The sequence below is a fragment of the Salvelinus alpinus genome, chromosome 9 (assembly GCF_045679555.1).
Source record: "Salvelinus alpinus chromosome 9, SLU_Salpinus.1, whole genome shotgun sequence".
In the NCBI taxonomy this organism is placed as follows: domain Eukaryota; kingdom Metazoa; phylum Chordata; class Actinopteri; order Salmoniformes; family Salmonidae; genus Salvelinus; species Salvelinus alpinus.
Window position 1 is genome coordinate 9,662,070 of NC_092094.1, and position 25,049 is coordinate 9,687,118.

The following is a 25,049-nucleotide window of genomic DNA, read 5'->3' on the forward strand; positions in this document are numbered from 1 at the left end:
AGGTGTTCAACGGGGGTTGAGATCAGGGCTCTGTGCATGCCAGTCAAATTCTTCCACACCGATCTCGACAAACCATTTCTGTATGGACCTTGCTTTGTGCATGGGGGCATTGTCATGCTGAAACAGGAAAGGGACTTCCCCAAACTGGTGCCACAAAGTTGGAAGCACAGAATCGTCTAGAATGTCATTGTATGCTGTAGCGTTAATATTTCCCTTCACTGGAACTAAGTGGCCTAGCCAGAACCATGAAGAACTGCCCAAGATTATTCCTCCTCAACCAAACTTTACAGTTGGCACTATGCATTCGAGCAGGTAGCGTTTTCCTGGCATCTGCCAAACCCAGATTCGTCCATCAGACTGCCAGATGGTAAAGCATGATTCATGACTCCAAAGAACGCGTTTCCACTGCTCCAGTCTCTAATGGCGGCGAGCTTCACACCACTCCAACCGATGCTTTGCATTGCACATGGTGATCTTAGGCTTGTGTGCAGCTGCTTGGCCATGGAAACCAATTTCACAAATCTTCCGACAAACAGTTTTTGTGCTGACGTTGCTTCCAGAGGCAGTTTGGAACTCAGTAATGAGTGTTGCAACTGAGGAAAGACGATTTTTACACTCTACACGCTTCAGCACTCGGCAGTCCCCGTTCTGTGAGCTTGTGTGGCCTACCACTCCGCAGCTGAGTCGTTGTTGCTCCTAGACGTTTCCACTTCACAATAACTTACAGTTGACCGGGTCCACTCTTTGTCAAAGAAATTTGACAAACTGACTTGTTGGAAAGGTGACAGCCTATGATGGTGTCACGTTGAAAGTCACTAAGCTCTTCAATAAGGCCACACTACTGCAAAAATGTTTGTCTATGGAGATTGCATGGCTTTGTGCTCGATTTTATACACCTGTCAGCAACGGGTGTGGCTGAAATAGCCAAATCTACTAATCTGAAGGAGTGGCCACATACAGTACGTACACAAAAGTATCTGGCGTCACTCAAGTGACGCCATAACACGATTCCCCTTTGATGTGAAAAGCTAATGCAGTAATCATAAAAGGAAACACCTATTTGAAAAGGGGATTTTTTTAAACATTTATTGTAAAATAAATGTGATTGACCATTGAAAGTTTCAATTTTATTTTCAAATGACATCACAACTGTTTCAGTAACTACATGTCCGAAAGATGGAATTCTTGTAATACGCTATTGCCCATGATAGCTTCTTCTTCTTCATTTCATTCTATATACATATTTATATATACACACACACACGATTCTATGAGTTCCACATGTTGCATATTCCATATGTTCCACGTTCAAGAAGAGGAGTCGACTCATGATGCAAGCCTGTTCCTTCGGACTGGCAAACAAACTATACCATCTAAAAACGGTTATAACCTTAATACACTGACCAAATATCATCATCATCATCATCATGACAAACGCAATTCAAATTTTTACAAAATAAAAAAGCGCAAAGTTGAAAGCAGATGAGGGGGCTGTTGAAAAAAAAAAAGCATAACGGCTCCTCTGTCCGTTCACTCATCAAAATACAAACAAAACCAGAAACACAAAATGAAAGGATGAAGAATAAAATAAAGCTGTACACATGAATAAAAAAAGCTCTACGATGCTTGACTGATTCAAAGTTCATTTCGTGAATGGACAACGCTAGGCAAGCCAGCTATAACCTCGATCTGTGTGTACTAAATAGTCTTCTGAGCTAAGGGGGGGGGGGGGACAAAGAGGAGGATTGTTTCAGCATTGAAGTCGTCGTCAGATTCCATTGAGAAAACCTTTAGATTCTGTTGAGGGGAGGTGGTCAAAATGCAACCAAACTGGTTCCTGTTTCAGTTGGCACCAAACAGAAAGAAAACAGAAAGAAAAACAGGCAGGTACTACCTGAACCTGTCCAATAAAATAAATGCTCCAATGGTCCGTCGCAAAACGTTTTGCTAATAGGGTGCCCTAATGAACACGACCCTGCAGTTTTACCCCCCCCCCCCCACCTTAAGAATGTTAACGTTTCCATGGCCGTTTGCCTACATTGGCCTGCAGGTGATGTTGCCATGGTGAACAGGTGACGCTGGTGGTTGCCGTGTTGGAGTGGGGTCAGGTCAGAGGTCAGACGCCAGTGCCCACCTGGCTGTTGTAGTCAGTGGACTCCATCTTGAGGATGTAAGGGATGATGCTGTCTATCTGTACGTTGCCGATGAGGCCAGTAAAGAACAGCTCCTCTGTCACCGCTGCATTCATCAGCCGCAGGGCAGGAAGACGAAGCAGCAGCTTGGATAACCTGAGGGGAAAGAGGAAGGGAGGGCTGTTATTAATGGACAATATATCCATACATTCCATGCCAATAAAGCATTTGAATTTGACAATTTAATTGAGAAGAGGAGAGACAGAGAGACAGCGAGAGAGCGTGATACAGAGAGAGAGAGCGATAGAGAGCACAATGCTTTGCCAGTGATGTACAGTGAGACATAGTGATGCGCAATGAGATGTTATAATGAGATGTAGTGATGTAGTGATGCGTAATGAGATGTTATAATGAGATGCAGTGATGCGTAATGAGATGTTATATTGAGATGTAGTGATGTAGTGATGCGTAATGAGATGTTATAACGAGATGTAGTGATGTAGTGATGCGTAATGAGATGTTATAATGAGATGTAGTGATGAGATGTTATATTGAGATGTAGTGATGTAGTGATGCGTAATGAGATGTTATAATGAGATGTAGTGATGTAGTGATGCGTAATGAGATGTTATAATGAGATGTTATATTGAGATGTAGTGATGTAGTGATGCGTAATGAGATGTTATAATGAGATGTAGTGATGTAGTGATGCGTAATGAGATGTTATAATGAGATGTTATATTGAGATGTAGTGATGCGTAATGAGATGTTATAACGAGATGTAGTGATGTAGTGATGCGTAATGAGATGTTATAATGAGATGTAGTGATGTAGTGATGCGTAATGAGATGTTATATTGAGATGTAGTGATGCGTAATGAGATGTTATAATGAGATGTAGTGATGCGTAATGAGATGTTATAATGAGATGTAGTGATGCGTAATGAGATGTTATAATGAGATGTAGTGATGCGTAATGAGATGTTATAATGAGATGTAGTGATGCGTAATGAGATGTTATAATGAGATGTAGTGATGCGTAATGAGATGTTATAACGAGATGTGGTGATGCGTAATGAGATGTTATAATGAGATGTAGTGATGCGTAATGAGATGTTATAATGAGATGTAGTGATGCGTAATGAGATGTTATAATGAGATGTAGTGATGCGTAATGAGATGTTATAATGAGATGTAGTGATGCGTAATGAGATGTTATAACGAGATGTGGTGATGCGTAATGAGATGTTATAACGAGATGTAGTGATGCGTAATGAGATGTTATAACGAGATGTAGTGATGCGTAATGAGATGTTATAACGAGATGTAGTGATGTAGTGATGCGTAATGAGATGTTATAATGAGATGTTATATTGAGATGTAGTGATGCGTAATGAGATGTTATAACGAGATGTAGTGATGCGTAATGAGATGTTATAACGAGATGTAGTGATGTAGTGATGCGTAATGAGATGTTATAATGAGATGTTATAATGAGATGTAGTGATGCGTAATGAGATGTTATAACGAGATGTAGTGATGCGTAATGAGATGTTATAACGAGATGTAGTGATGTAGTGATGCGTAATGAGATGTTATAATGAGATGTTATATTGAGATGTAGTGATGCGTAATGAGATGTTATAATGAGATGTAGTGATGTAGTGATGCGTAATGAGATGTTATAATGAGATGTTATATTGAGATGTAGTGATGCGTAATGAGATGTTATAATGAGATGTAGTGATGCGTAATGAGATGTTATATTGAGATGTAGTGATGCATAACGAGATGTTATAATGAGATGTTATAATGAGATGTTATATTGAGATGTAGTGATGCGTAATGAGATGTTATAATGAGATGTAGTGATGCGTAATGAGATGTTATAATGAGATGTAGTGATGCGTAATGAGATGTTATAATGAGATGTTATATTGAGATGTAGTGATGCGTAATGAGATGTTATACTGAGATGTAGTGATGCGTAATGAGATGTTATAATGAGATGTTATAATGAGATGTTATATTGAGATGTAGTGATGCGTAATGAGATGTTATAATGAGATGTAGTGATGCGTAATGAGATGTTATAATGAGATGTAGTGATGCGTAATGAGATGTTATAATGAGATGTTATATTGAGATGTTATATTGAGATGTAGTGATGCGTAATGAGATGTTATAACGAGATGTAGCGATGCGTAATGAGATGTTATAACGAGATGTAGCGATGCGTAACGAGATGTTATAATGAGATGTTATATTGAGATGTAGTGATGCGTAATGAGATGTTATACTGAGATGTAGTGATGCGTAATGAGATGTTATAATGAGATGTAGTGATGCGTAATGAGATGTTATAATGAGATGTAGTGATGCGTAATGAGATGTTACTGACCGATATGAGTCTTCAGGGTAGGTCCGAGTTACATAATCCTGTAGCTCCATGTAGGCTTTCTCCTGGAAACGCTCAATCTGTAGGGTGTTGTCTATACCTGGGTGGTCTACGACCGACACACACACACACACACACGTTAAATAAAAGGAAATGTGGTCTACAGCAAAGAGAAACACAGAATCAGTCACCATGGTTACCAAACAACTGTCCCTGACAGTGTGCATGATTCCATTTCACCGCTATTATAGTTTTATAGTTGTCCTTCATTATAGTCAGGGGCGCAACTTTGTTTTTAGAATTGGGGGGGGGGGGGGCATAATTATTTTATTTTTAATTCAGTCGGATAAACATTCCAAACATCCTACCCGACTGCTCAGCACACCGTTGCCTCATTTTGTATCACATTCCAATAATAAAACCGGGGGGGAGACAAAAATGCAATTTCAGAATGTATGGGGGATAGTTGCACCCCCCCTGATTATAGTCGCCGCCCTCCTCCACTATAGTCGTCTATTATGTTTTGCAGTAGGCGTTTTCATATCAAACATTTCTTGGCAAAGACACACAGAACAATTAGATTCAACAAAAGGAAAGGGCGCAACTCTCCAGTATTGATTATAACTCTCCCTTTATGTACACAGTTAACCCATAGGGTTACTTTACTTTGTTTAAATAGTTAACCCATAGGGAGACCTGAGTTACTTTACTTTGTTTAAATAGTTTGCTGAGAATCTGGGAACTGTTGTCTGAAGGGCAGCACCTAGCTACACTAAGAAGTGGTGAGTAACAGAGGACAAGTCGCCATGTTAACGCATACGGCGCACACGTTTAAACTAATTACAGCACTTTTCCCAGACAATGAATTACGTCACATCACATATCCTTCCTTTTCTCTTTCATCAGCACGTTTCCCCCCATCATAAATTCCCAATCTGGCCCTCAACCATCACGGTCACCTAATAATCCCCAGTTTACAATTGGCTCATTCATCCCCCTCCTCTCCCCTGTAACTATTCCCCAGGTCGTTGCTGCAAATGAGAACGTGTTCTCAGTCAACTTACCTGGTAAAATAACGGTAAAAAGAAAAAAAGAAAAAAAAATATCTACATAATGAAACGACTCCAATCCCCCAACCAGTACTGAAGAGAACTAGGTCTTTGAGTTAGGCATAACTCCTAGGTTACAGAACTGTAAAAAAACACGAACGGCTCGCCTGTTTACTTCTCTTCCCACTCTCCCTCCTTGCTGACTGGCAGCACCCAGCTACACTAAGAAGGTGTGAAAGTACACAGGCACCTTCTCTTTTGTTTTTCCCATCAGACACCAGGGTAAGACGAAGCAGCACAACAATCATGGTCATCTTGACTCATCTTTCTCAGAGTGTGATAGAGATCTAGCCAGTCAGCGTGTCGTCTCAGCGGGTCCCTTAAAAGCAGCCAGCACCTCCCAGCTGGCCACATACACAACCACAGAGTCACTGTATGCAGCCACGGCACACCAGAACCGCACCGAGACTGGACGGCTTAATATGCCACAGGGACACACACACACTTTTTATCCACAGAACAATTCGTCATGTTACTGCATAAGAGTCACTGTGTGCATGTTTAAACCAATGGCCGTGTTCCAGACAATCTTCAAAGCAGTCACACTGTATCCTATTGATGCGGTTAGTGACGTGTTAAACACTTGGCCGGGCCGGGTGGGCGTTGTGTGATGATTTTGTACGCGGTTGTTTTTTCTTTGCAGATGCTCTGGGACGTGGCCAATGATATCACTTTATCGCAGCAGTGAGTTGCATCATGCATCGTTCTTTCATAACAACAACCCATAATTAACCTGTAAGCTCCTCTCTTCATCCCTTCATCCCCTCCTCCCCCTTACTCACCAGGGCTGAAGAGGATGATGGCTTTAAGGTAGGCGTATTCATAAACGTCAGGGGATAGCTTGGCCATGCTGTTACAGAACTCCTGCATCCTCCAGATGTGTTCCATCACCAGCTTCACTCTCTCTGGGGACAGCTTCTCTGTAGGGGAGGAGACAAGTCAATGAAACATGATAATTACATGCTGCTTTGTAGACACTTTTTGAATGGTAATTCATATTTTATTTAGCAAATATAAATCATCAGCAAACAGAATTACATAGAAAATGAAGTTTTACAACCCTCCCTCCCCTCATCCCAATCCCACCGAAGACTTAAAACCATCTTGCTGGTAAATATTGTGAAGAATATTGTATTCATTTTTCCCCATCACCTCCTGTACCATCTTGTAGGCTGGTCTGAAGGTGGTTGATGATGGCAGCCAGGATGGTGGAGACATTCATGACATTGGAGCATTGAGCCAGGCCCAGAGCAAACAGCTCGTTCCAACACGCCTTCATCAGGTTAATGTCATTATCCTGACCACTGGGACATAGAAATTAAGAGGATTTATTACATAAATTTAAAAAAATGTATAAAAACTGGGTGGTTTGAGCCCTGAATTCTGATTGGCTGAAAGCCATGGTATATCAAAACGTTTAGTTTTACTTCTGTGATTACATTTGCAACCAGTTTATAATAACAATTAGGCACCTTGGGGGTTTGTGATAATTGGTCAATATACCACTCCTCCTCAGGCCTTATTGCTTAAGTATATTAAATATTGATCATGTATATTTTTACTTGATGATTTAGCATTGTATTTGATCATTTAACAGATACAATACCAGTGGATACACTATTTTAAAATCATGGAGGATAACACATTATACAATTTATCTGCATTTTGGTTCACTGACTTTGGTCAGTAGGCAGGAAAAGACTTAGTGATAAACAGATATATAAAAGTTTACAACTACATTAGATAGATGAATGTAGACTAATAGAATCACAGCGGTACGCATGTAGCTCGGTACTCACCCCAAGGCTTGGAAGGCAGGTATGGAGCGTGCCCAGTGCATGGACAGGAAGAGGAGCCGCGAGGCCGACTCACAGATGTAGTTCACATTAAGGTACTCCGGCATGGGCAACGGCATCATCAGCTAGAGATAAAGAAACAGAGACACAGAGACACAGAGACAGAGAGAGATAGATAAGAGAGAGAGAGAGAGAGATAAGAGAGAGACAGAGAGACAGAGATAGATAAGAGAGAGAGAGAGCGATAGAGATAGATAAGAGAGAGAGAGAGAGACAGAGAGATAGAGATAGATAAGAGAGAGATAGAGATAAATAGATAGGAGAGACTTGAACAGTTTCTAAACGTCTCAGCCTCATCACAATCCTATCACTACTCCAACCATTCTAAACATGTTAAACAAAAGGTAGCGATAGAGACAGACGGCATGACATGAGGGAGAAAGAATGGGCCTAGACATCATTAGAGACAAGTCTGAAACTTGATTAAATAATGAAGTACACTTTATTAATCCTGGCTTAGTCCCTCATGATTCTTGAATCACTCTTTTTAAAAGACACACTGACAATACATCTACATTCCTCCAAAATAACTTTAATTGCTCGGCCTCCGACCGCAAGGCACTACAGAGGGTAGTGCGTACGGCCCAGTACATCACTGGGGCTAAGCTGCCTGCCATCCAGGACCTCTACACCAGGCGGTGTCAGAGGAAGGCCCTAAAAATTGTCAAAGACCCCAGCCACCCCAGTCATAGACTGTTCTCTCTACTCCCGCATTGCAAGCGGTACTGGAGTGCCAAGTCTAGGACAAAAAGGCTTCTCAACAGTTTTTACCCCCAAGCCATAAGACTCCCGAACAGGTAATCAAATGGTTACCCGGACTATTTGCATTGTGTGCCCCCCAACCCCTCTTTTACGCTGCTGCTACTCTCTGTTTATCATATATGTATAGTCACTTTAACTATACATTCATGTACATAGTATCACAATTGGCCCGCCCAACCAATGCTCCCGCACATTGGCTAACCAGGCTATCTGTATTGTGTCCCGCCACCCGCCAACCCCTCTTTTACGCTACTGCTACTCTCTGTTCATCATATATGCATAGTCACTTTAACCATATCTACACGTACATACTACCTCGATCAGCCCGACTAACCGGTGTCTGTATATAGCCTTGCTACTGTATATAGCCTCGCTACTGTATATAGCCTCTCTACTGTATATAGCCTCTCTACTGTATATAGCCTCTCTACTGTATATAGCCTCTCTACTGTATATAGCCTCTCTACTGTATATAGCCTCGCTACTGTTATTTTTCACTGTCTTTTTTACTGTTGTTGTATTTCTTTACTTACCTATTGTTCACCTAATACCTTTTTTACACTATTGGTTAGAGCCTGTAAGTAAGCATTTCACTGTGGTATTCGGCGCACGTGACAAATAAACTTGGATTTGAATGAACTTTCAATCAGATGTTATGGTAAGCTCCTGTCCCATTGAGAGGAGTAGTGTCCCAAATGAGACCCTATTCCCTATATAGTACACTACTTTTAACCCAGACCCATTGGGCTCTGGTGAAAAGTAGCACACTATATAGGGAATAGGGTGCCATTTGGAATGGACTCTGGGTGTTACGGGCGTTGTCCCCAGACCCTCACCTTGAAGGGGACGTGGCTGTCTAAGAGTAGAGGCCCCTCCAGCTCCACCACGGGGCCAGACTGGTCTCCTGACATCAGCTGCATGGTGGCTTCCAGAGAGTCTCCTGCTGAGCCGTCCCCAGGGTTCAGGGCCTTGGCCAGAGTGTCAAACGCTCTGGGGGGCGGTGGGGGAGACACAATGGACAGGTCAGTTCACGATGTAGGACCCGTAATAACCCCTAAGAGGGCTCCACCGTCTAGTCTTTTCCTGGAACTTGATTGGTCCAAACTCAATCATCTCCTCGGCTACTTCTCAACCGTTCCCTCCCCTCAGACCTTCTTCAATACATTTTGAGAAGGAGGTGAGGAGAGAGGGATTAAGGAAAGGGATTAAGGAAAGATGAATAGATAAAAGAACAGATCTGATCATTATGTGGTTCCTTTGTAAACCTGAGATTCAGTGATGAACACATTACCTAAGAACACAAGCTTGACAGTAAGGTTATTCTGATGGCAAATCTGAAACCAGCGAGTCTTGCGCAACCTAATTAAGCATGCATGCATGCGCACACACACACACACACACACACACACACGGCAAGTCAAACTAGAAACCTTAAAGGGCAATTCCACCGCTTTTCAACCTTACGTTCATTATCTCCAGCACCGTACCAGTGTCTATGTGAAAACGGAAAATTTATATTAAGTTAAAAAGTTCTGCCCCACGTGTTAAAACATTTTAAAAACAGCGATTTTCAAACACTATGGGATTTGCTATAACGTGGGGAGCAAGAAAACACCCTCCATCTGGCTAGAAACTCGTGGAAGGTTTTGAGTGAAAAAAAATATATACTTTTAATCCTATCTTATGATGTCACAGGGAAGCATTTCTTTAGGACCTTTTCTTCTTCTCTTTTTAACCACAAATCATAGAAACGCACTGTATTCACACACAGTAGCAGTGACGGAAAAGCACTGCATGTAGGTTTGGTGCTGAAGATAATGAATATGTGAGGTTGAAAAGTGGCGGAAAGAATCAATTTGAGCCCTATAATATAAAGAACCCCAAAGATCCTTCTGATACACTCAGAACATCTAATATACCTGCCGGTTAAAAGATCAGTACAGCTATTAGTCAATTCATGTTGCATAATTATATTACATATTTGACTGTACTATAGTTGTATTGGTGTTTTGTGTCCTTGAATTTTTAGGCTATATTAACATCTTATAAAAAGTTTATCATAAAATGTAAAAGAATATATACAGTATATAAATCCTGTATGAAACCTCTCCTCACCGGGTGATGTCACAGGCAGTCTGTTCGTCTCCTTGGAGATCCGTCATGGAGCTGTCTCCATTGCTAAGGGTGTCTTCCGCGCCCATCAGGTCATTGCTGTCGGTAACATCGTTCATCTCCCGGGCCTTGTTCAGGTGGGCCAGTGACGTCACCACGTTGGCCAGCGTGCTCAGGTCGTCCTGACACGGGTCATTCTACGGAGGGGCACCAGGGACAATCAGCTCCATTATTAATAATCAAAACATTTCTATTAAATCACCTCATCTTTAAGGTTATTACAGACAGGTACAGTTGAAGTCGGAAATTTACATAAACCTTAGCCAAACACATTTAAACTCAGTTTTTCACAATTCCTGACATTTAATCAGAGTAAAAAGTCCCTGTCTTAGGTCAGTTAGGATCACCAGTTTATTTTAAGAATGTGAAATGTCAGAATAATAGTAGAGAGAACGATTTATTTCAGCTTTTATTTCTTTCATCACATTCCCAGTGGGTCAGAAGTTTACATACACTCAATTAGTATTTGGTAGCATTGCCTTTAAATGATTTTACTTGGGTTAACCGTTTTGGGTAGCCTTCCACAAGCTTCCCACAATAAGTTGGGTGAATTTCGGCCCATTCCTCCTCACAGAGCTGGTATAACTGAGTCAGGTTTGTAGGCCTCCTTGCTCGCACACGCTTTTCAGTTCTGCCAACAAATTTTCTATAGGATTGAGGTCAGGGCACCGTGATGGCCACTCCAATACCTTGACTTTGTTGTCCTTAAGCCATTTTGCCGCAACTTTGGAAGTATGATTGGGTCATTGTCCATTTGGAAGACCCATTTGCGACCAAGCTTTAACTTCCTGACTGATGTCTTGAGATGATGCTTCAATATATCCACATAATTTTACTTCCTCATGATGCCATCTATTTTGTGAAGTGCACCAGTCCCTCTTGCAGTAAAGCACCCCCACAGCATGATGCTGCCACCGCCGTGCTTCACGGTTGGGATGGTGTTCTTTGGATTGCAATTCTCCCCTTTTTCCTCCAAACATAACAATGGTCATTATAGCCAAACAGTTCTATTTTTGTTTCATCAGACCAGAGGACATTTCTCCAAAATGTACACTTTGTCCCCATGTGCAGTTGCAAACCATAGTCTGGCTTTTTTATGGCGGTTTTGGAGCAGTGGCTTCTTCCTTGCTGAGCGGCCTTTCAGGTTATGTTGATATAGGACTCGTTTTACTGTGGATATAGATACTTTTGTACCCGTTTCATCCAGCATCTTCACAAGGTCCTTTGCTGTTGTTCTGGGATTGATTTGCACTTTCCACTCCAAAGTACGTTCATCTCTAGGAGACAGAACGTGTCTCCTTCCTGAGCAGTATGATGGCTGCGTGGTCCCATGGTGTTTATACTTGCGAACTATTGTTTGTACAGATGAACGTGGTACCTTCAGGCGTTTGTAAATTGCTCCCAAGGATGAACCAGACTTGTGGAGATCTACAATTTTTTCTGAGGTATTGGCTGATTTCTTTTTATTTTCCCATGATGTCAAGCAAAGAGGCACTGAGTTTGAAGGTAGTCCTTGAAATACATCCACAGGGACACCTCCAATTGACTTAAATGTTGTCAATTAATCTATCAGAAGCCGTGACATTTTCTGGAATTTTCCAAGCTGTTTAAAGGCACAGTCAACTTAGTGTATGTAAACTTCTGACCCACTGGAATTGTGATACAGTGAATTATAAGTGAAATAATCTGTCTGTAAAAAATTGTTGGAAAAATGACTTGTGTCATGCACAGAGTATATGTCCTAAGTGACTTGCCAAAACTATAGTTTGTTTGTTAACAAGAAATTTGTGGAGTGGTTGAAAAACGAGTTTTAAATGACTCCAACCTAAATGTATGTAAACTTCCGACTTCAACTGTATATATGCTACTTTATCCATTATATGCTACTTTATCCATTTCAGATTCATGACTTTAAGATTGAATTGCTAGAGGTTGTAAATGTCATCCTGACAAGCCAGATCATTCTACAGAGGGGTACACAGGATACTGTCTATCACACATTTTGTATTAGAGACTGTGTAGGAGGTCCTTGAGGGAGCCAGGTCAGAATGACATATTAGCAACAGAATGCTATATTCTCAATCATGTTCAGTGCAATCTGTTTAGAAAATGTTCTGTTTAATCGGGTTTGAAAATGTTGCAAATAACGCAGATGCCAATGAACAATACACACAAAGCTATCTATTAAAGAATGTTAATTATGTGTTTTTATTGACAATGGCAACTTTGTTATTTGCAAATGTTTTGGATCAGATTTTAAAGAACATGTTCTTGGTAATATACCAACCCTTAGCACAGTGTTCCCCAGCCCTGGTCCTCCAGTACCCCAACAGTGTTCCCCAGCCCTGGTTCTCCAGTACCCCAACAGTGTTCCCCAGCCCTGGTTCTCCAGTACCCCAACAGTGTTCCCCAGCCCTGGTCCTCCAGTATCCCCAACAGTGTTCCCCAACCCTGGTCCTCCAGTACCCCCAAACCTGGTTCTCCAGTACCCCAACAGTGTTTCCCAACCCTGGTCCTCCAGTACCCCCGGGGTTGGGAAACACTGTTGGGGTACTGGAGAACCAGGGCTGGGGAACACTGTTGGGGTACTGGAGAACCAGGGCTGGGGAACACTGTTGGGGTACTGGAGAACCAGGGCTGGGGAACACTGTTGGGGTACTGGAGAACCAGGGCTGGGGAACACTGTTGGGGTACTGGAGAACCAGGGCTGGGGAACACTGTTGGGGATACTGGAGAACCAGGGCTGGGGAACACTGTTGGGGGTACTGGAGAACCAGGGCTGGGGAACACTGTTGGGGGTACTGGAGAACCAGGGCTGGGGAACACTGTTGGGGTACTGGAGAACCAGGGCTGGGGAACACTGTTGGGGATACTGGAGGACCAGGGCTGGGAAACACTGTTGGGGTACTGGAGAACCAGGGCTGGGGAACACTGTTGGGGGTACTGGAGAACCAGGGCTGGGGAACACTGTTGGGGTACTGGAGAACCAGGGCTGGGGAACACTGTTGGGGATACTGGAGGACCAGGGCTGGGAAACACTGTTGGGGTACTGGAGGACCAGGGCTGGGGAACACTGTTGGGGTACTGGAGGACCAGGGCTGGGGAACACTGTTGTGGGTACTGGAGAACCAGGGTTGGGGCTACTGGAGGACCAGGGTGGGGCTGGAGGACCACGGTTTGGGAACCCTGTTGGGCGTACTGGAGAACCAGGGTGGGGCTGGAGGACCAGGGTTGGGGAACCCTGTTGGGGCTACTGGAGGACCAGGGTGGGGCTGGAGGACCAGGGTTGGGGAACCCTGCCTTAGCAATTACCAAATGAAAGCGAGCCATCTGTTGTGTGCTGCAGTTACTCACCGATTCAGGGGATGTGGGGACCAGGATGCTGTTCTCTAGCTTGGGAAAAGGCTGCTGGATGTTCAGGAGCATGCTCGACTCCAGCAAACTGGCTGACCTGCAAACACATACACACTTCAATTCTACCTTCCAATCACAGAGATCTCAAATGGCTGTACAGTTGGTTGGTGAAAATAGGTGGTCCTCATTCTGTTAACGCTCTCCACATCTCCTTGTCTTCATCTGCAATGATCTGAATGAAAACCATCCAAGTGAACCCCAGTCTAAATGGTGAGCTACTACCACCATATTGTTTTCACCTGTCAAGTATTGTCCAATCAGATGAAGGGGAGGAGACACCTATTATGCCAATTGCCACTGCTGAAGCAGGGGTCAGCGACGGGTCGATCCTTCCTTGAGCGGATGTTCGGGGGGGGCCGGAACATAATGACTAACAATGTATACACTGCAAATTGACCGCAAGAAGCCCAAACCGATATAATATTTAAAGCAAAATCATTTCAAATGTTGTTGTTTTTTGGGCTTAGAAAACTTGGGGTGGGGGGGAACGACGACAAATAACCATGGCATCAGAGCCTAAAATTAACACCCACCACCTGCCAAACGCGGGTAGATTTTGGCATTGGCGGTAAAGAATGTCTAATTCGCCAGCCACGTTGGCGTGGCAACACTCTGGGCTCTACAGTGCAAGGCTTTAATAGAGATAGTCACAGTTGTGATTTATAGCTAAATAAATGTCGCAGATAGCCGTTTTCAAAGTATTTCTGCAATTTTGGTAATGCACAAAGAAATCTGAATCCTAACATTATCGCTATCCCACCTCGCGCAGCAACACTGCCTTTCTGTGGGGCAGAGAGCACTGAAAGATGTGTTTTTAGACAATGGGCACAAAAGTTGGTCCAATTTACTCGAACATCTACTAAAGTGAGACTTGGTCGTCATGTTCCTTGGCTAATTACATTGTTTTGTTCACAAGCTTAGCTGATTTTCTGTTTGAGTAGGCTCCCACTGCTAGCAAAAAGAGACATCGTTGGCCTCTACTAGCGACATTCTCACAGGCACACATGATGACTCAAGTGGCCTTGTTACCAAGGTAACGTTAAAGGAGCAGCTAGATATTTGTCAGATATTTTTGTTAAAATACTTAGGTCACAGAATATTAAATAAAATCTAGTAATATTACTTCTTACTAGAAATACATTTCTTGTTTTAGAAACATTACTAAGCATGCTCATCCATTTTTTTTGGTGTAATTATGGCAAAACAAATATTTTGGTTGGTAAAAAAAAATCTGAGTGGCTGGTAGATTGTTTAATCTACCTGCCTCGGTGGCTGTTATAAAATATATATATGTTTTAGGCCCTGCCTGTGTAACGGATGTGAAATGGCTAGCTAGTTAGCGGGTACGCGCTAGTAGCGTTTCAATCAGTTACGTCACTTGCTCTGAAACCTATTAGTAGTGTTGCCCCTTGCTCTGCAAGGGCCGTGGCCTTTGTGGAGCGATGGGTAACGATGCTTCGTGGGCGACCGTTGTTGATGTGTGCAGAGGGTCCCTGGTTCGCGCCCGTTTCGGGGCGAGGGGACGGTTTAAAGTTATACTGTTACATTGATGCTGTTGACCCGGATCACTGGTTGCTGCGGAAAAGGAGGAGGTTGAAAGGGGGGTGAGTGTAACGGATGTGAAATGGCTAGCTAGTTAGCGGGTACGCGCTAGTAGCGTTTCAATCAGTTACGTCACTTGCTCTGAAACCTATTAGTAGTGTTGCCCCTTGCTCTGCAAGGGCCGCGGCTTTTGTGGAGCGATGGGTAACGACGCTTCGTGGGTGACTGTTGTTGATGTGTGCAGAAGGTCCCTGGTTCGCGCCCGTGTCGGGGCGAGGGGACGGTCTAAAGTTATACTGTTACACCTGACATAGAGAATGAAAGAGGCCTCCTCTTTGTATCTGTCCCATTATGGCTCCTGTGAGAATATTTAGGCCATCTCCATTTTGAAGTACTCAATGTTCTTCTTCTACTACTACTTCTAAGAGTTGGTAAATAAACAAAGCGTGCATTACTGCCACCCGGAGTGTCTTGTTTGAACATGTATAAAGCCAAGGTTGGCAATTTACTGCCACCTACAGTTATGGAATGTTGGCTCACGAGTTAAAAATTGGCTGATACCTGCTGATGACCTGGGCCCAGTTTTTCGAAAAGTGATCCATCTCGCCGATAAGATGAAATGCATAGAAATAGAATGAACAGAACGGACGAATCATTGACTTGCATGGGGACTCACGTTCTATTTATCCTATGCAATTAATCCTGTCCGATAAGCAAAATCCAGATAAATAGCTTTGGAAAAACTGTGCCCTAGATGGAATTATCACCTAACCTGGCAACGCATCCCACACAGAGTTAACGGAGGAGTATCCGCTATGTGCGTTTTGAGGCCGTGTTTGGTACCACCCTCATGCTCCTATATTCAGCCACTTCAACCCAACTTCCTAATTGAAATAGATTGAGTTTTAACATTTTTATTTCACCTTTATTTAACCAGGTAGACCAGATGAGAACAAGTTCTAATTTACAACTGCGACCTGGCCAAGATAAAGCAAAGCAGTGCGACAAAAACAACACAGAGTTACAGATGGGATAAACAAACGTACAGTCAATAACACAACAGAAAAATATATGTACAGTGTGTGCAAATGTAGTAAGATTAGGGAGGTAAGGCAATAAATAGGCCATAGTGGCAAAAAAATTACAATTTAGTATTAACACTGGAGTGATAGACGTGCAAGTAGAGAATACTGGGGTGCAAAAGAGCAAAATAAATAAATAATATGGGGGTGAGATAGCTGGGTGGGCTATTTACAGATGGGCTGTGTACAGGTGCAGTGATCGGTGAGCTGCTCTGACAGCTGATGTTTAAAGTTAGTGAGGGAGATATAAGTCTCCAGCTTCAGTGATTTTTGCAATTCGTTCCAGTCATTGGCAGCAGAGAACTGGAAGGAAAGGCAGCCAAAGGAAGTGTTGGCTTTGGGAGTGACCAGTGAAATATACCTGCTGGAGTGCGTGCTACGGGTGGGTGTTGCTATGATGACCAGTGAGCTGAGATAAGGCGGGGCTTTACCTAGCAAAGACTTATAGATGACCTGGAGCCAGTGGGTTTGGCGACAAATATGTAACGAGGGCCTGCCAACGAGAGCGTACAGGTCGCAGTGGTGGGTAGTATATGGGGCTTTGGTTGACATAACGCATGGCACTGTGATAGACTACATCCAATTTGCTGAGTAGAGTGCTGGAGGCTATTTTGTAAATGACTTTGCCGAAGTCAAGGATCGGTAGGATGGTCAGTTTTACGAGGGTATGTTTGGCAGCATGAGTGAAGGAGGCTTTGTTGTGAAATAGGAAGCCAATTCTAGATTTTTGGATTGGAGATGCTTAACGTGAGTCTGGAAGGAGAGTTTACAGTCTAACCAGACACCTAGGAATTTGTAGTTGTCCACATATTCTATGAACCGTCCAGAGTAGTGATACTAGTCGTTGGCCCAGTCATTGCTCAGTGTGAATGGGGCCCTTTAAGCCAGCTGTAGTACCTGGCTGTCTCCTTGTAGTACCTGGCGGTCTCCTTGTCAGTGACGAAGGTGGGCGTGGCAGCCAGGGGACTACACAGGTTCTTCCTGATGTAGATCTTCTCTGTAGACGCAGCACAGTTGATAGACTTCTCTCTGGAGACCTCCACCGGCTTCCTCTCACACTGGACAGCTACACAGACAGAGAAGGGGGGGGGGGTTGATCCACCATGCTAGCTAATGTGCATGCTGATTCACATAATGACTACATTACAGTCAGACTGGGCAGAATCACTGATTTACAAAACCCTATCCCAAATAATGCCATCAATATTAGCGATTCCGCACCTCAACCTTGCCCAAACCGATCCCTCTCAAACATGTTGTCTAATAAAAGCAACTCAGGGCATTGTGGAACACTGCAGATGTTGACACAAACAGAGAGGACATGATTCCTTGATTTCCATGTTTGATCAACATGATATTTCAGTATGTGAACGTCAGTAAGTGGGCAGGTACTCACAGTCCTGTTTCATGCCCAGGACCATGCAGCGCTGCAGTCTGCAGTACTGGCAGCGGTTCCTATGGTGCTTGTTGATGACACATTCTCCAGACCCCCGGCATGTATAAACCAGGTTCTTCCTGATGCTGCGTTTGAAGAAACCCTTACAGCCCTCACAGCTCACTGCCCCGTAGTGACGGCCTGGGGCCGGAGGAGGAGAGGGAACAGAGTCAGTCACACAAGGAGAAGAGAGGGTGTGTGTGTGTACAAGTTCAACTGTATTTACTTCCTACCTGAGGCCCTGTCTCCACACACCACACAGTACTCCACCACAGGCTTGGCAAGTGCCTGGTCTGACCCGTCTGTCACAAACTGGAAATACAACACACACAAAAAAAAAGCAAAACAGGCATTCATATCAATGTCAAAGGTACTTTAAGGGCCTGTTTCCCTGACACAGATTAAACATAGTCCTGGACTAAATGGACTGCCAGTCTCATCCAGAGCGCAGGCTAATATGAATTAGAGAGGTGTGACCCCATCCATCAGCTGTATACCAAAACGGGCAAGATTTTATCTTTAATCTGCCCTGGGGAAACCAGCCCTTTGTGACTAACAGCAATAGTCTAAGTATGTACAAAGTAAGACTAGACCAGGGGTGTCAAACTCATTCCATGGAGGAACTAGTGTCTGCTGGTTTTATTATTCTCTGTCAAGTTGTGTCCAATTAACCACCTCTCTACACATGAGTAGTGGCCTTTATGGATAGGGCTACAATTAAATGTTTCTTCACACACACTCTTTTACTTCAGTTCCCTTTCTTCTTCTTTTTTTAAACAACAAAATCATATACAGACAAAACAATAGAGAACCAACTTAACATTTACATACATTTCAACAAACATGATTGACATCACACTTCCTCAGATCCACATGTTCCCACTGTATCCACACCCAATGTTGTTTCTAATGCTTGTAGGGCCTTGCCCCATTGGACTTCAAATTGTGTTGTTGCTTTCATTTATTTGACTAGGTAAGTTGACTGAGAACACATTCTCATTTACAGAAACGACCCGGGGAATAGTTACAGGGGAGAGGAGTGAATGAGCCAATTGGAAGCTGTTTTGGCACTTGCAATGCCAGGGTTGTGGGTTCAATTCCCACGGGGGACCAGCACAAACAAATATGAAAATGTACACACTCACTACTGTAAGTCGCTCTGGATAAGAGCGTCTGCTGAATGACATAATTGTAAAAATGTAAATGTCTGTAGCCAGATTATTAAGTATTTGATTCTTCCATTCCATTAATGTCCGAGTATCATTTAACTTCTAGTATTACACTTAAATGTTTTTCTTACAGAAGAAATAAGAAAAGTAGTAATTGAAAGTGAAGAGTTTGGAGATGATGGGGAAAATGAGTAAAGTTCAAAGTTCACCTGACAAGACTGAATCCAAACATTACACAGTTGATTGTGCATTTTACATTTACTGTACTTTGACACATTTGTTGATAACGCAATGTGAAAATACTCTATATACATTCCACCTCTTTAAAGTGTGCACAGTCCCTACATAATTTCTATGAACTTTTATGATTTAAAGAAGAGTCTTCAACCATAAGGTGTTTTTTTAAGCTCTCCTAGCTGTGCCGTTGAGGAACTAGAGAAAGCACACTTGTAGTTGTTTAGGTTGGAAAACAATCCTGCACCCCCCCCCATCACACAATTACGGTTGTTGTTTACGCAATCCAAAAACAGCCCATTATAAATCCCAATCTGGGTCAGGTGGGCATCATTTGAAAGCTTGTTCTATTGGCAACATCACTAGCTAAGTTATAAAATCCAATCTTACAGTGTTAGGCTTTCACTGGGCAATTCAGAGAAATATAATTTTGGTGCTCGTAGAAAGGAGTCATGCGTGCATTCAGGTCCGTGTTCCACGGAAAATGTTCTTCACAATAAATAAACATAGGCTCATTCTGTTCAGAACACCACAGGGTATCGAGTACCACAGTATGAGTCATAATACCCATAAAACCTAGGGGGTCAAATAAGGAAATGGTTCCATTATTCATTTTTCCCATAGGAGATTTTAGAAACCCTATAAATAAGGGCTGTGTTTCGTGTAGGCTTAACCTGGCGTGACGTTTTGATAACTGTAAATCTCTCTAGGACAAGGTGACTTTTATCAACATAGTCACCTGTATTATCCCCACAAAAATGAAATGCTAATTATCTTATAGTGTGACTATCATAAAAAAACTACAAATGTCATGATGATCTGGAGGAGACTGCCGAATCGAGGAAAACGTAAGAATCTCTGGATTAACCATGTAATGTTAGCTAAATTTAGTAATGAATAAATTGGCGACATTTCTTTAAATTGATAATTCTGTGAACTGTTTTGTTCAAGTTTTAAATTGACACAATACCTGTTAGCAAAGGTGTCAGCTAGAGATGACGTGCAGGAGCTTGCAGGGATTTGTAGTCTTGCACGATGTCTAATTTGATGCTAATTAGCATTTTCGAATCTGAGAGTAAATAGAGCCGAATATATTGATAAAACTCACCTTGTCCGAGAGATTTACATGGCTATCAAAACATCACGTCAGGGTAAGCCTACACGAAACATAGCCCTTATTTTAAGTGTTTCCTAAACTCTCCATGGGAAAAATTTATGGTGAAAAAACAAATTTCATCTGTTTGACCGCTAGGTTTTATGGGTATTATGACACCTCCACCGTGGGGCTCTATGACGCCATGTCATCTTGTAACTGTACATCAAACATAGTGATCATAAACGTTGACACTGTGTATGACATGAGTTTTATGATATGGAAACATAAAGTGCACATTTGGGCTTACGGGCGTTTGGCTTGCTTGTATTACAGCAAAGTGGTATTTATTATAATCCTTGTCTCATCTTTCAAAATACACAGAGTTCTCCAAATTTACAGCATTTCCCCTCACAGTTGTCCAATTAGCAGGACGGATGGGGGCAACTTCTTGTCGCACGGTGCTCACGTTCAGAATGGTCAATCAAAACCCATACAGAGCTGTGAAGCACAGAGCCAGAGCTCTGACGTCATTTACTGTACAGTCACCACGTTCCAATTTAGGCACTTATCAGTGCCCAAATCTGACATTTTGACCCGTTTATGGGTATGAGTGTAAAGGGCTACGACTTAAACAACCAGGTGAGTTCCAAACTAGTCAGTGACATTATTTGATAAATCAAGTACAAGGGACTTGTCTAAGCCTGTAGAAACTACCCTCCATGGATACAGTTTGACGTCTGCTGACTAGAATATCATTGGTGGTGCAGGTCAAGGCTTCTACCTGGATCTGCTGGCCGGACAGGTCAGGTGAGGCAAACAGCAGCTGGTTGACCCCTGAACCGTCTGGGGCCGCCAGGATCACCTTTCCCGGGGACGAGGCCTCTTGCTTGGCTAGGATTACCTTGCCTGGCGTAGAGTAGTCTGCATTAGCCAGGATAAACTGCTGCTTGCCACCAGAACCCTGCTCCAACGCCGTCACGATCTGGATCTTCTGGCCCGTCGCCTGGTCCGTCACGATCTGGAGGGGAAGGGGAGGAGAAGAGTCAAGTCAAATGAGAATGACAGAAACCAACAAGTAATACTGGGTCTGAAGCTAATATGCTCCGTTTATTTTTAGTTTCATTCTGAACATAACCACTATATTTTGGGTCCGTCCCACTGTTCTGACGAGCAAAATAAAGTTCTGAACCAGTTTGAAACCAAAATCAATTACTTCCCCAATCAGTGCGGATAAAGCAGCTAAGCTAGTTTACATGCGTGATGGACAGACAAATATAACCTATGGCGCAAGATGCGACTGACATTTTGTGGGTGGGGAAAGAGCGAGAGAGGGTTGAGGAAGCTTGAAACACTGGGCATCTTGTTATCTTGTGGGTGAAGAGTGGCACCAGAATTAAAAACAAGTTTGACCTTTTTGTAGTAAATAAATCCAACGTGAAACGTGATAACTTGGGCTACAGTATCCTTAATTAGCATTGACAAAGTTAATCCATACTTCTGTAGCTAAATTTTCTCCCCATCTTATGAATCACGTTAGTAATGTCAGTACAGTAGCCTATGCTTCGGATGGGGGAGGGGCAGGTAGCCTAAACACACACACCGGCAAAGATTTTCAGCTTGCAGACAGATACTGTAATACATTTTTGAGTAACAAAGTGGGGTCTTTGCATAGGTGCTTTGTTGCGTTTTTACGTGGTACTAGAAAAATGCCTGGAACGTAAAAGAACGTTATTAACCAGTTCCCATTATTTTAAAATGACGGTTCTTTTCCAGAAGAGTATGGATCACTTTTGTTCCAGGTTCTGTTTCTGTTCCTTGAAAATGTGCATTATTTTTCTGTTTTCGGATCTGTTCCCCAAACCGGATCCAACCCCCGGTTAGGATACTGTCTGAAGCTAATACGCTCCATTAAGGGTTGTTGAATGCTGATGATAAACAGTATTCTGTTTATAGTGTCCCGTACCTTTACAATGGAATCCAACCCTGAAGCTATTAGTTCTGCTACTTGCTAACCTTAAAGTCATACGAAGCTACTCGCCATGCATATGTTGACTCATAAAGGCCTTGACCTAGGGAGAAGAGATGACCTGAGACATGGATGTCACGCCATTGGAGTCTACAGCCATGTCTCAGGGTCCCGATCCATTATATTACCTGGATACGATGTCCCATCATGCCACCGTCAGCTGAGACCAGCTGAATCCTCTGAGTGTGTCCGTCCATGACACCGATTCTGTTTCCTTCTGCTGCTCACATCAAAGCCCCATGAGGCACATCAAACTGCAGTAGAGGGAAGGAATGTTTCAGTTAGTAGTTACTCAAGGGTATAAATTCATAATCAAAAATAAATATGTTGTGATCAGAGCAAGGTTTCAGTAGAGTCAAGGTTGAGAAAATCTGCATTGAAAGCTTTTTGTTGTGCATTGCATAAGGAAGACAACAATCAATCAATCATCAATCAATTTTATTTTATATAGCCCTTCGTACATCAGCTAATATCTCGAAGTGCTGTACAGACACCCAGCCTAAAACCCCAAACAGCTAGTAATGCAGGTGTAGAAGCACCTCCTAGAAGCATAGAAGCATATCCTTACTCACAACATCAGGAAACAGTATGTATATGCATACAATGAGTGGGACTCATACAGTGATCCTTACATATGTTTGAACATGGGCCAGTTCTAGCAACATTTGGACATCTCACTGTACTGTGCACGTGACATTAAAATGTGACAGTGGAACATGTTTTGAGGTTCCCATGTCCTAACTTCAGCTAGCTATCTTGCTAACTTAGCTAAAAGAGTCAAATACAGGAAGCTACCTAGGAAGTTCATGGCTTCTTATGTGAGCAAACAGGGTTGCGTTAATTAAAGTAAATGTTGCGCAGCTAGTTAACTTTTGGGAGATGCAGGGTTATATGAGCAACTTTGTATACTATTGACATGTTAGCTGGCTAACGTTAGTTAACTGTGGCGCACACCGTGAAATGCAATGTCGCACGGCCTAGCGTGCTAAGCTAACGTTAGCTAGCTTCTGCTTTTTTGGCCTTCTACGCCAAGTTGATAAATATCACAGAAAATGTAGCTCGTTATACATAAATAGCCATGGGTGTAAACACAACAAATAAGCTCTGGTCTAGTAGTTATTTAAAATCGATGCGGAAGATAAAGGTATTTCTTTTCCTGTGGGTGAAAGGTCAAAATTGAAGGGTTAAAGAACGCTAGGGTTCAAGGCCCATAGGAGAACGCAGCGAACGGCGGGACTATCGCGTTTGGCAACAAGGCTCAGATCGCACACATTTGCAACGATTTAAGGTTATTGTTAGTCTGTTACAATTCAACATTTAGCTAGCTGGTTGTGTTCATACTTACAAACATTAGTTCTGGATATCGGGACGCCTTATTTGCGCTAGTTCGAAGATCGCTAACGTTACTTAGCATCTGCGCACAGGATTCACACAGAACACTCGCTACCCAGCAAACACGTTTTAGCCAATACCTGGCACACGAATAGCGATTTGTTTGATTTAAGGTCAGATTTAATTACGTTTAGTGTCATAACACCGACTATCCGTGTGGTTTTGATATAATATCCTTACTTGCCGGTTATGGTGCACTGTCTTGGTCCGGAACCGTTAGCTAAGGCTGTTAGCTAATGGCAGTTTAGGCTGCTGGCTTGGCAAATGTATTCTTCCTCCTTGTGTTACATGACGGAGCTGACCAACGTGTCGTTTGATATGAGCTTTTGCGCGCACAATCCAGTTGTCTTACCTATTATTGTGCGGTGCTCTCGTATTGTGTGTCGATGTTTAATAAATTAATGCTATTTTTTCTGTCTGCTGCTGCTTCAGGGAGGGTCAGAGTTCGTGACCTTTTTTCTCAAAACACGTTGTGTTGCTCACGCGCAGTAGCTTGGACACACGGGCATGGCTAGACGGAAGGTCCCTGCTATCCAATAATGTGTATACACCATGGATGACTGACAGGGGGCGCTGTATTGAAGCCATCTTGGTACTTCTCAATTGTAAAATATTTTGGAAGCTATAGAAAATGCATTTATTGACGTCTACATTAGTTTTGACGCATTAATTTTCTATTACAAACCCATTTAGCCATGGATGTCGATTAAGTCAGCCCCCGCACCTCTCTGATTCAGAGGGGTTGGGTTAAATGCAGAAGACACATTTCAGTTGTACAACTGACTCGGTATCCCCCTTTCCGTTTCCCTTAATGCATTGTTCTAAATTGTGTTATGTAAGCTAAACAAACATGAACAAGTAATATTTTGCTTAAATATATATATTTTTTATACTGATGTTATTTTCCCAACTACAACTAAGGTATGAACGCCAAATGTGCTTTTTTTTTAAGATAAAATAATGGTTAAAATGCTGTGTAAAAGGCTTACTGGCACGAAATTTGGCATGAATGACCAGTTCCCTAAGGAAATTGCAGAATGGTGTAAAGTTCTGTATCCAATTTAAGGAAAATAGATTGAAAGGGAAACGCGTAGCTCTCGTTAATAAACTGTATTGATAACCAGTTGAGACCGACTACTCCATGGCTATTTTAAAAATTACAACGTTTTCAGGAGGCGGCAAATAAGGAAACACACAATACTAGTCTGGTTATGGATTGTAATAATAAACT

The 25,049-nt window shown here is 42.7% G+C and overlaps 1 protein-coding gene and 1 non-coding gene across 11 annotated transcripts; both read right to left on the reverse strand.

The window, feature by feature from the left end:
* Positions 1-1,112: 1,112 nt before the first annotated feature.
* LOC139584257 (nuclear receptor subfamily 2 group C member 1-A-like) lies at positions 1,113-24,306 on the reverse strand. Of its 10 annotated transcripts, none has more exons than XM_071415893.1 (14): positions 24,171-24,306; positions 22,555-22,680; positions 21,182-21,418; positions 18,135-18,213; positions 17,863-18,042; positions 17,385-17,532; positions 13,783-13,879; positions 10,372-10,565; positions 9,093-9,246; positions 7,438-7,559; positions 6,791-6,942; positions 6,421-6,558; positions 4,533-4,638; positions 1,113-2,288 (listed from the first exon to the last, which is right to left on the reverse strand). In XM_071415893.1, exons 2-14 carry the CDS (start codon positions 22,621-22,623, stop codon positions 2,117-2,119), a joined length of 1,848 nt encoding a protein of 615 aa, XP_071271994.1. In that variant the 5' UTR covers positions 22,624-22,680; positions 24,171-24,306; the 3' UTR covers positions 1,113-2,116. The 10 variants fall into 10 exon arrangements, with proteins under 10 accessions (XP_071271994.1, XP_071271992.1, XP_071271986.1 ...); XM_071415891.1 differs by having other exon boundaries at positions 6,800-6,942; positions 17,364-17,532; positions 24,171-24,305; XM_071415885.1 differs by having other exon boundaries at positions 17,364-17,532; positions 24,171-24,305.
* On the reverse strand, positions 5,940-6,066 carry LOC139531183 (small nucleolar RNA SNORA70). The gene has a single exon (XR_011666288.1). It is a non-coding gene; the product is annotated as a small nucleolar RNA SNORA70 (small nucleolar RNA).
* Positions 24,307-25,049: the final 743 nt, after the last annotated feature.

Bases quoted from the DNA above. Each gene is read 5' to 3' on its own strand.
- LOC139584257 (XM_071415885.1), bottom strand. From the start codon at position 22,623: ATGGACGGACACACTCAGAGGATTCAGCTGGTCTCAGCTGACGGTGGC. The intron at 21,419-22,554 runs GTAATATAATGG...CTTCCCCTCCAG, and splicing joins TGATGGGACATCGTATCCAG to ATCGTGACGGACCAGGCGAC. The intron at 10,566-13,782 runs GTGAGTAACTGC...GCCCCTCCGTAG, and splicing joins TCCCCACATCCCCTGAATCG to AATGACCCGTGTCAGGACGA.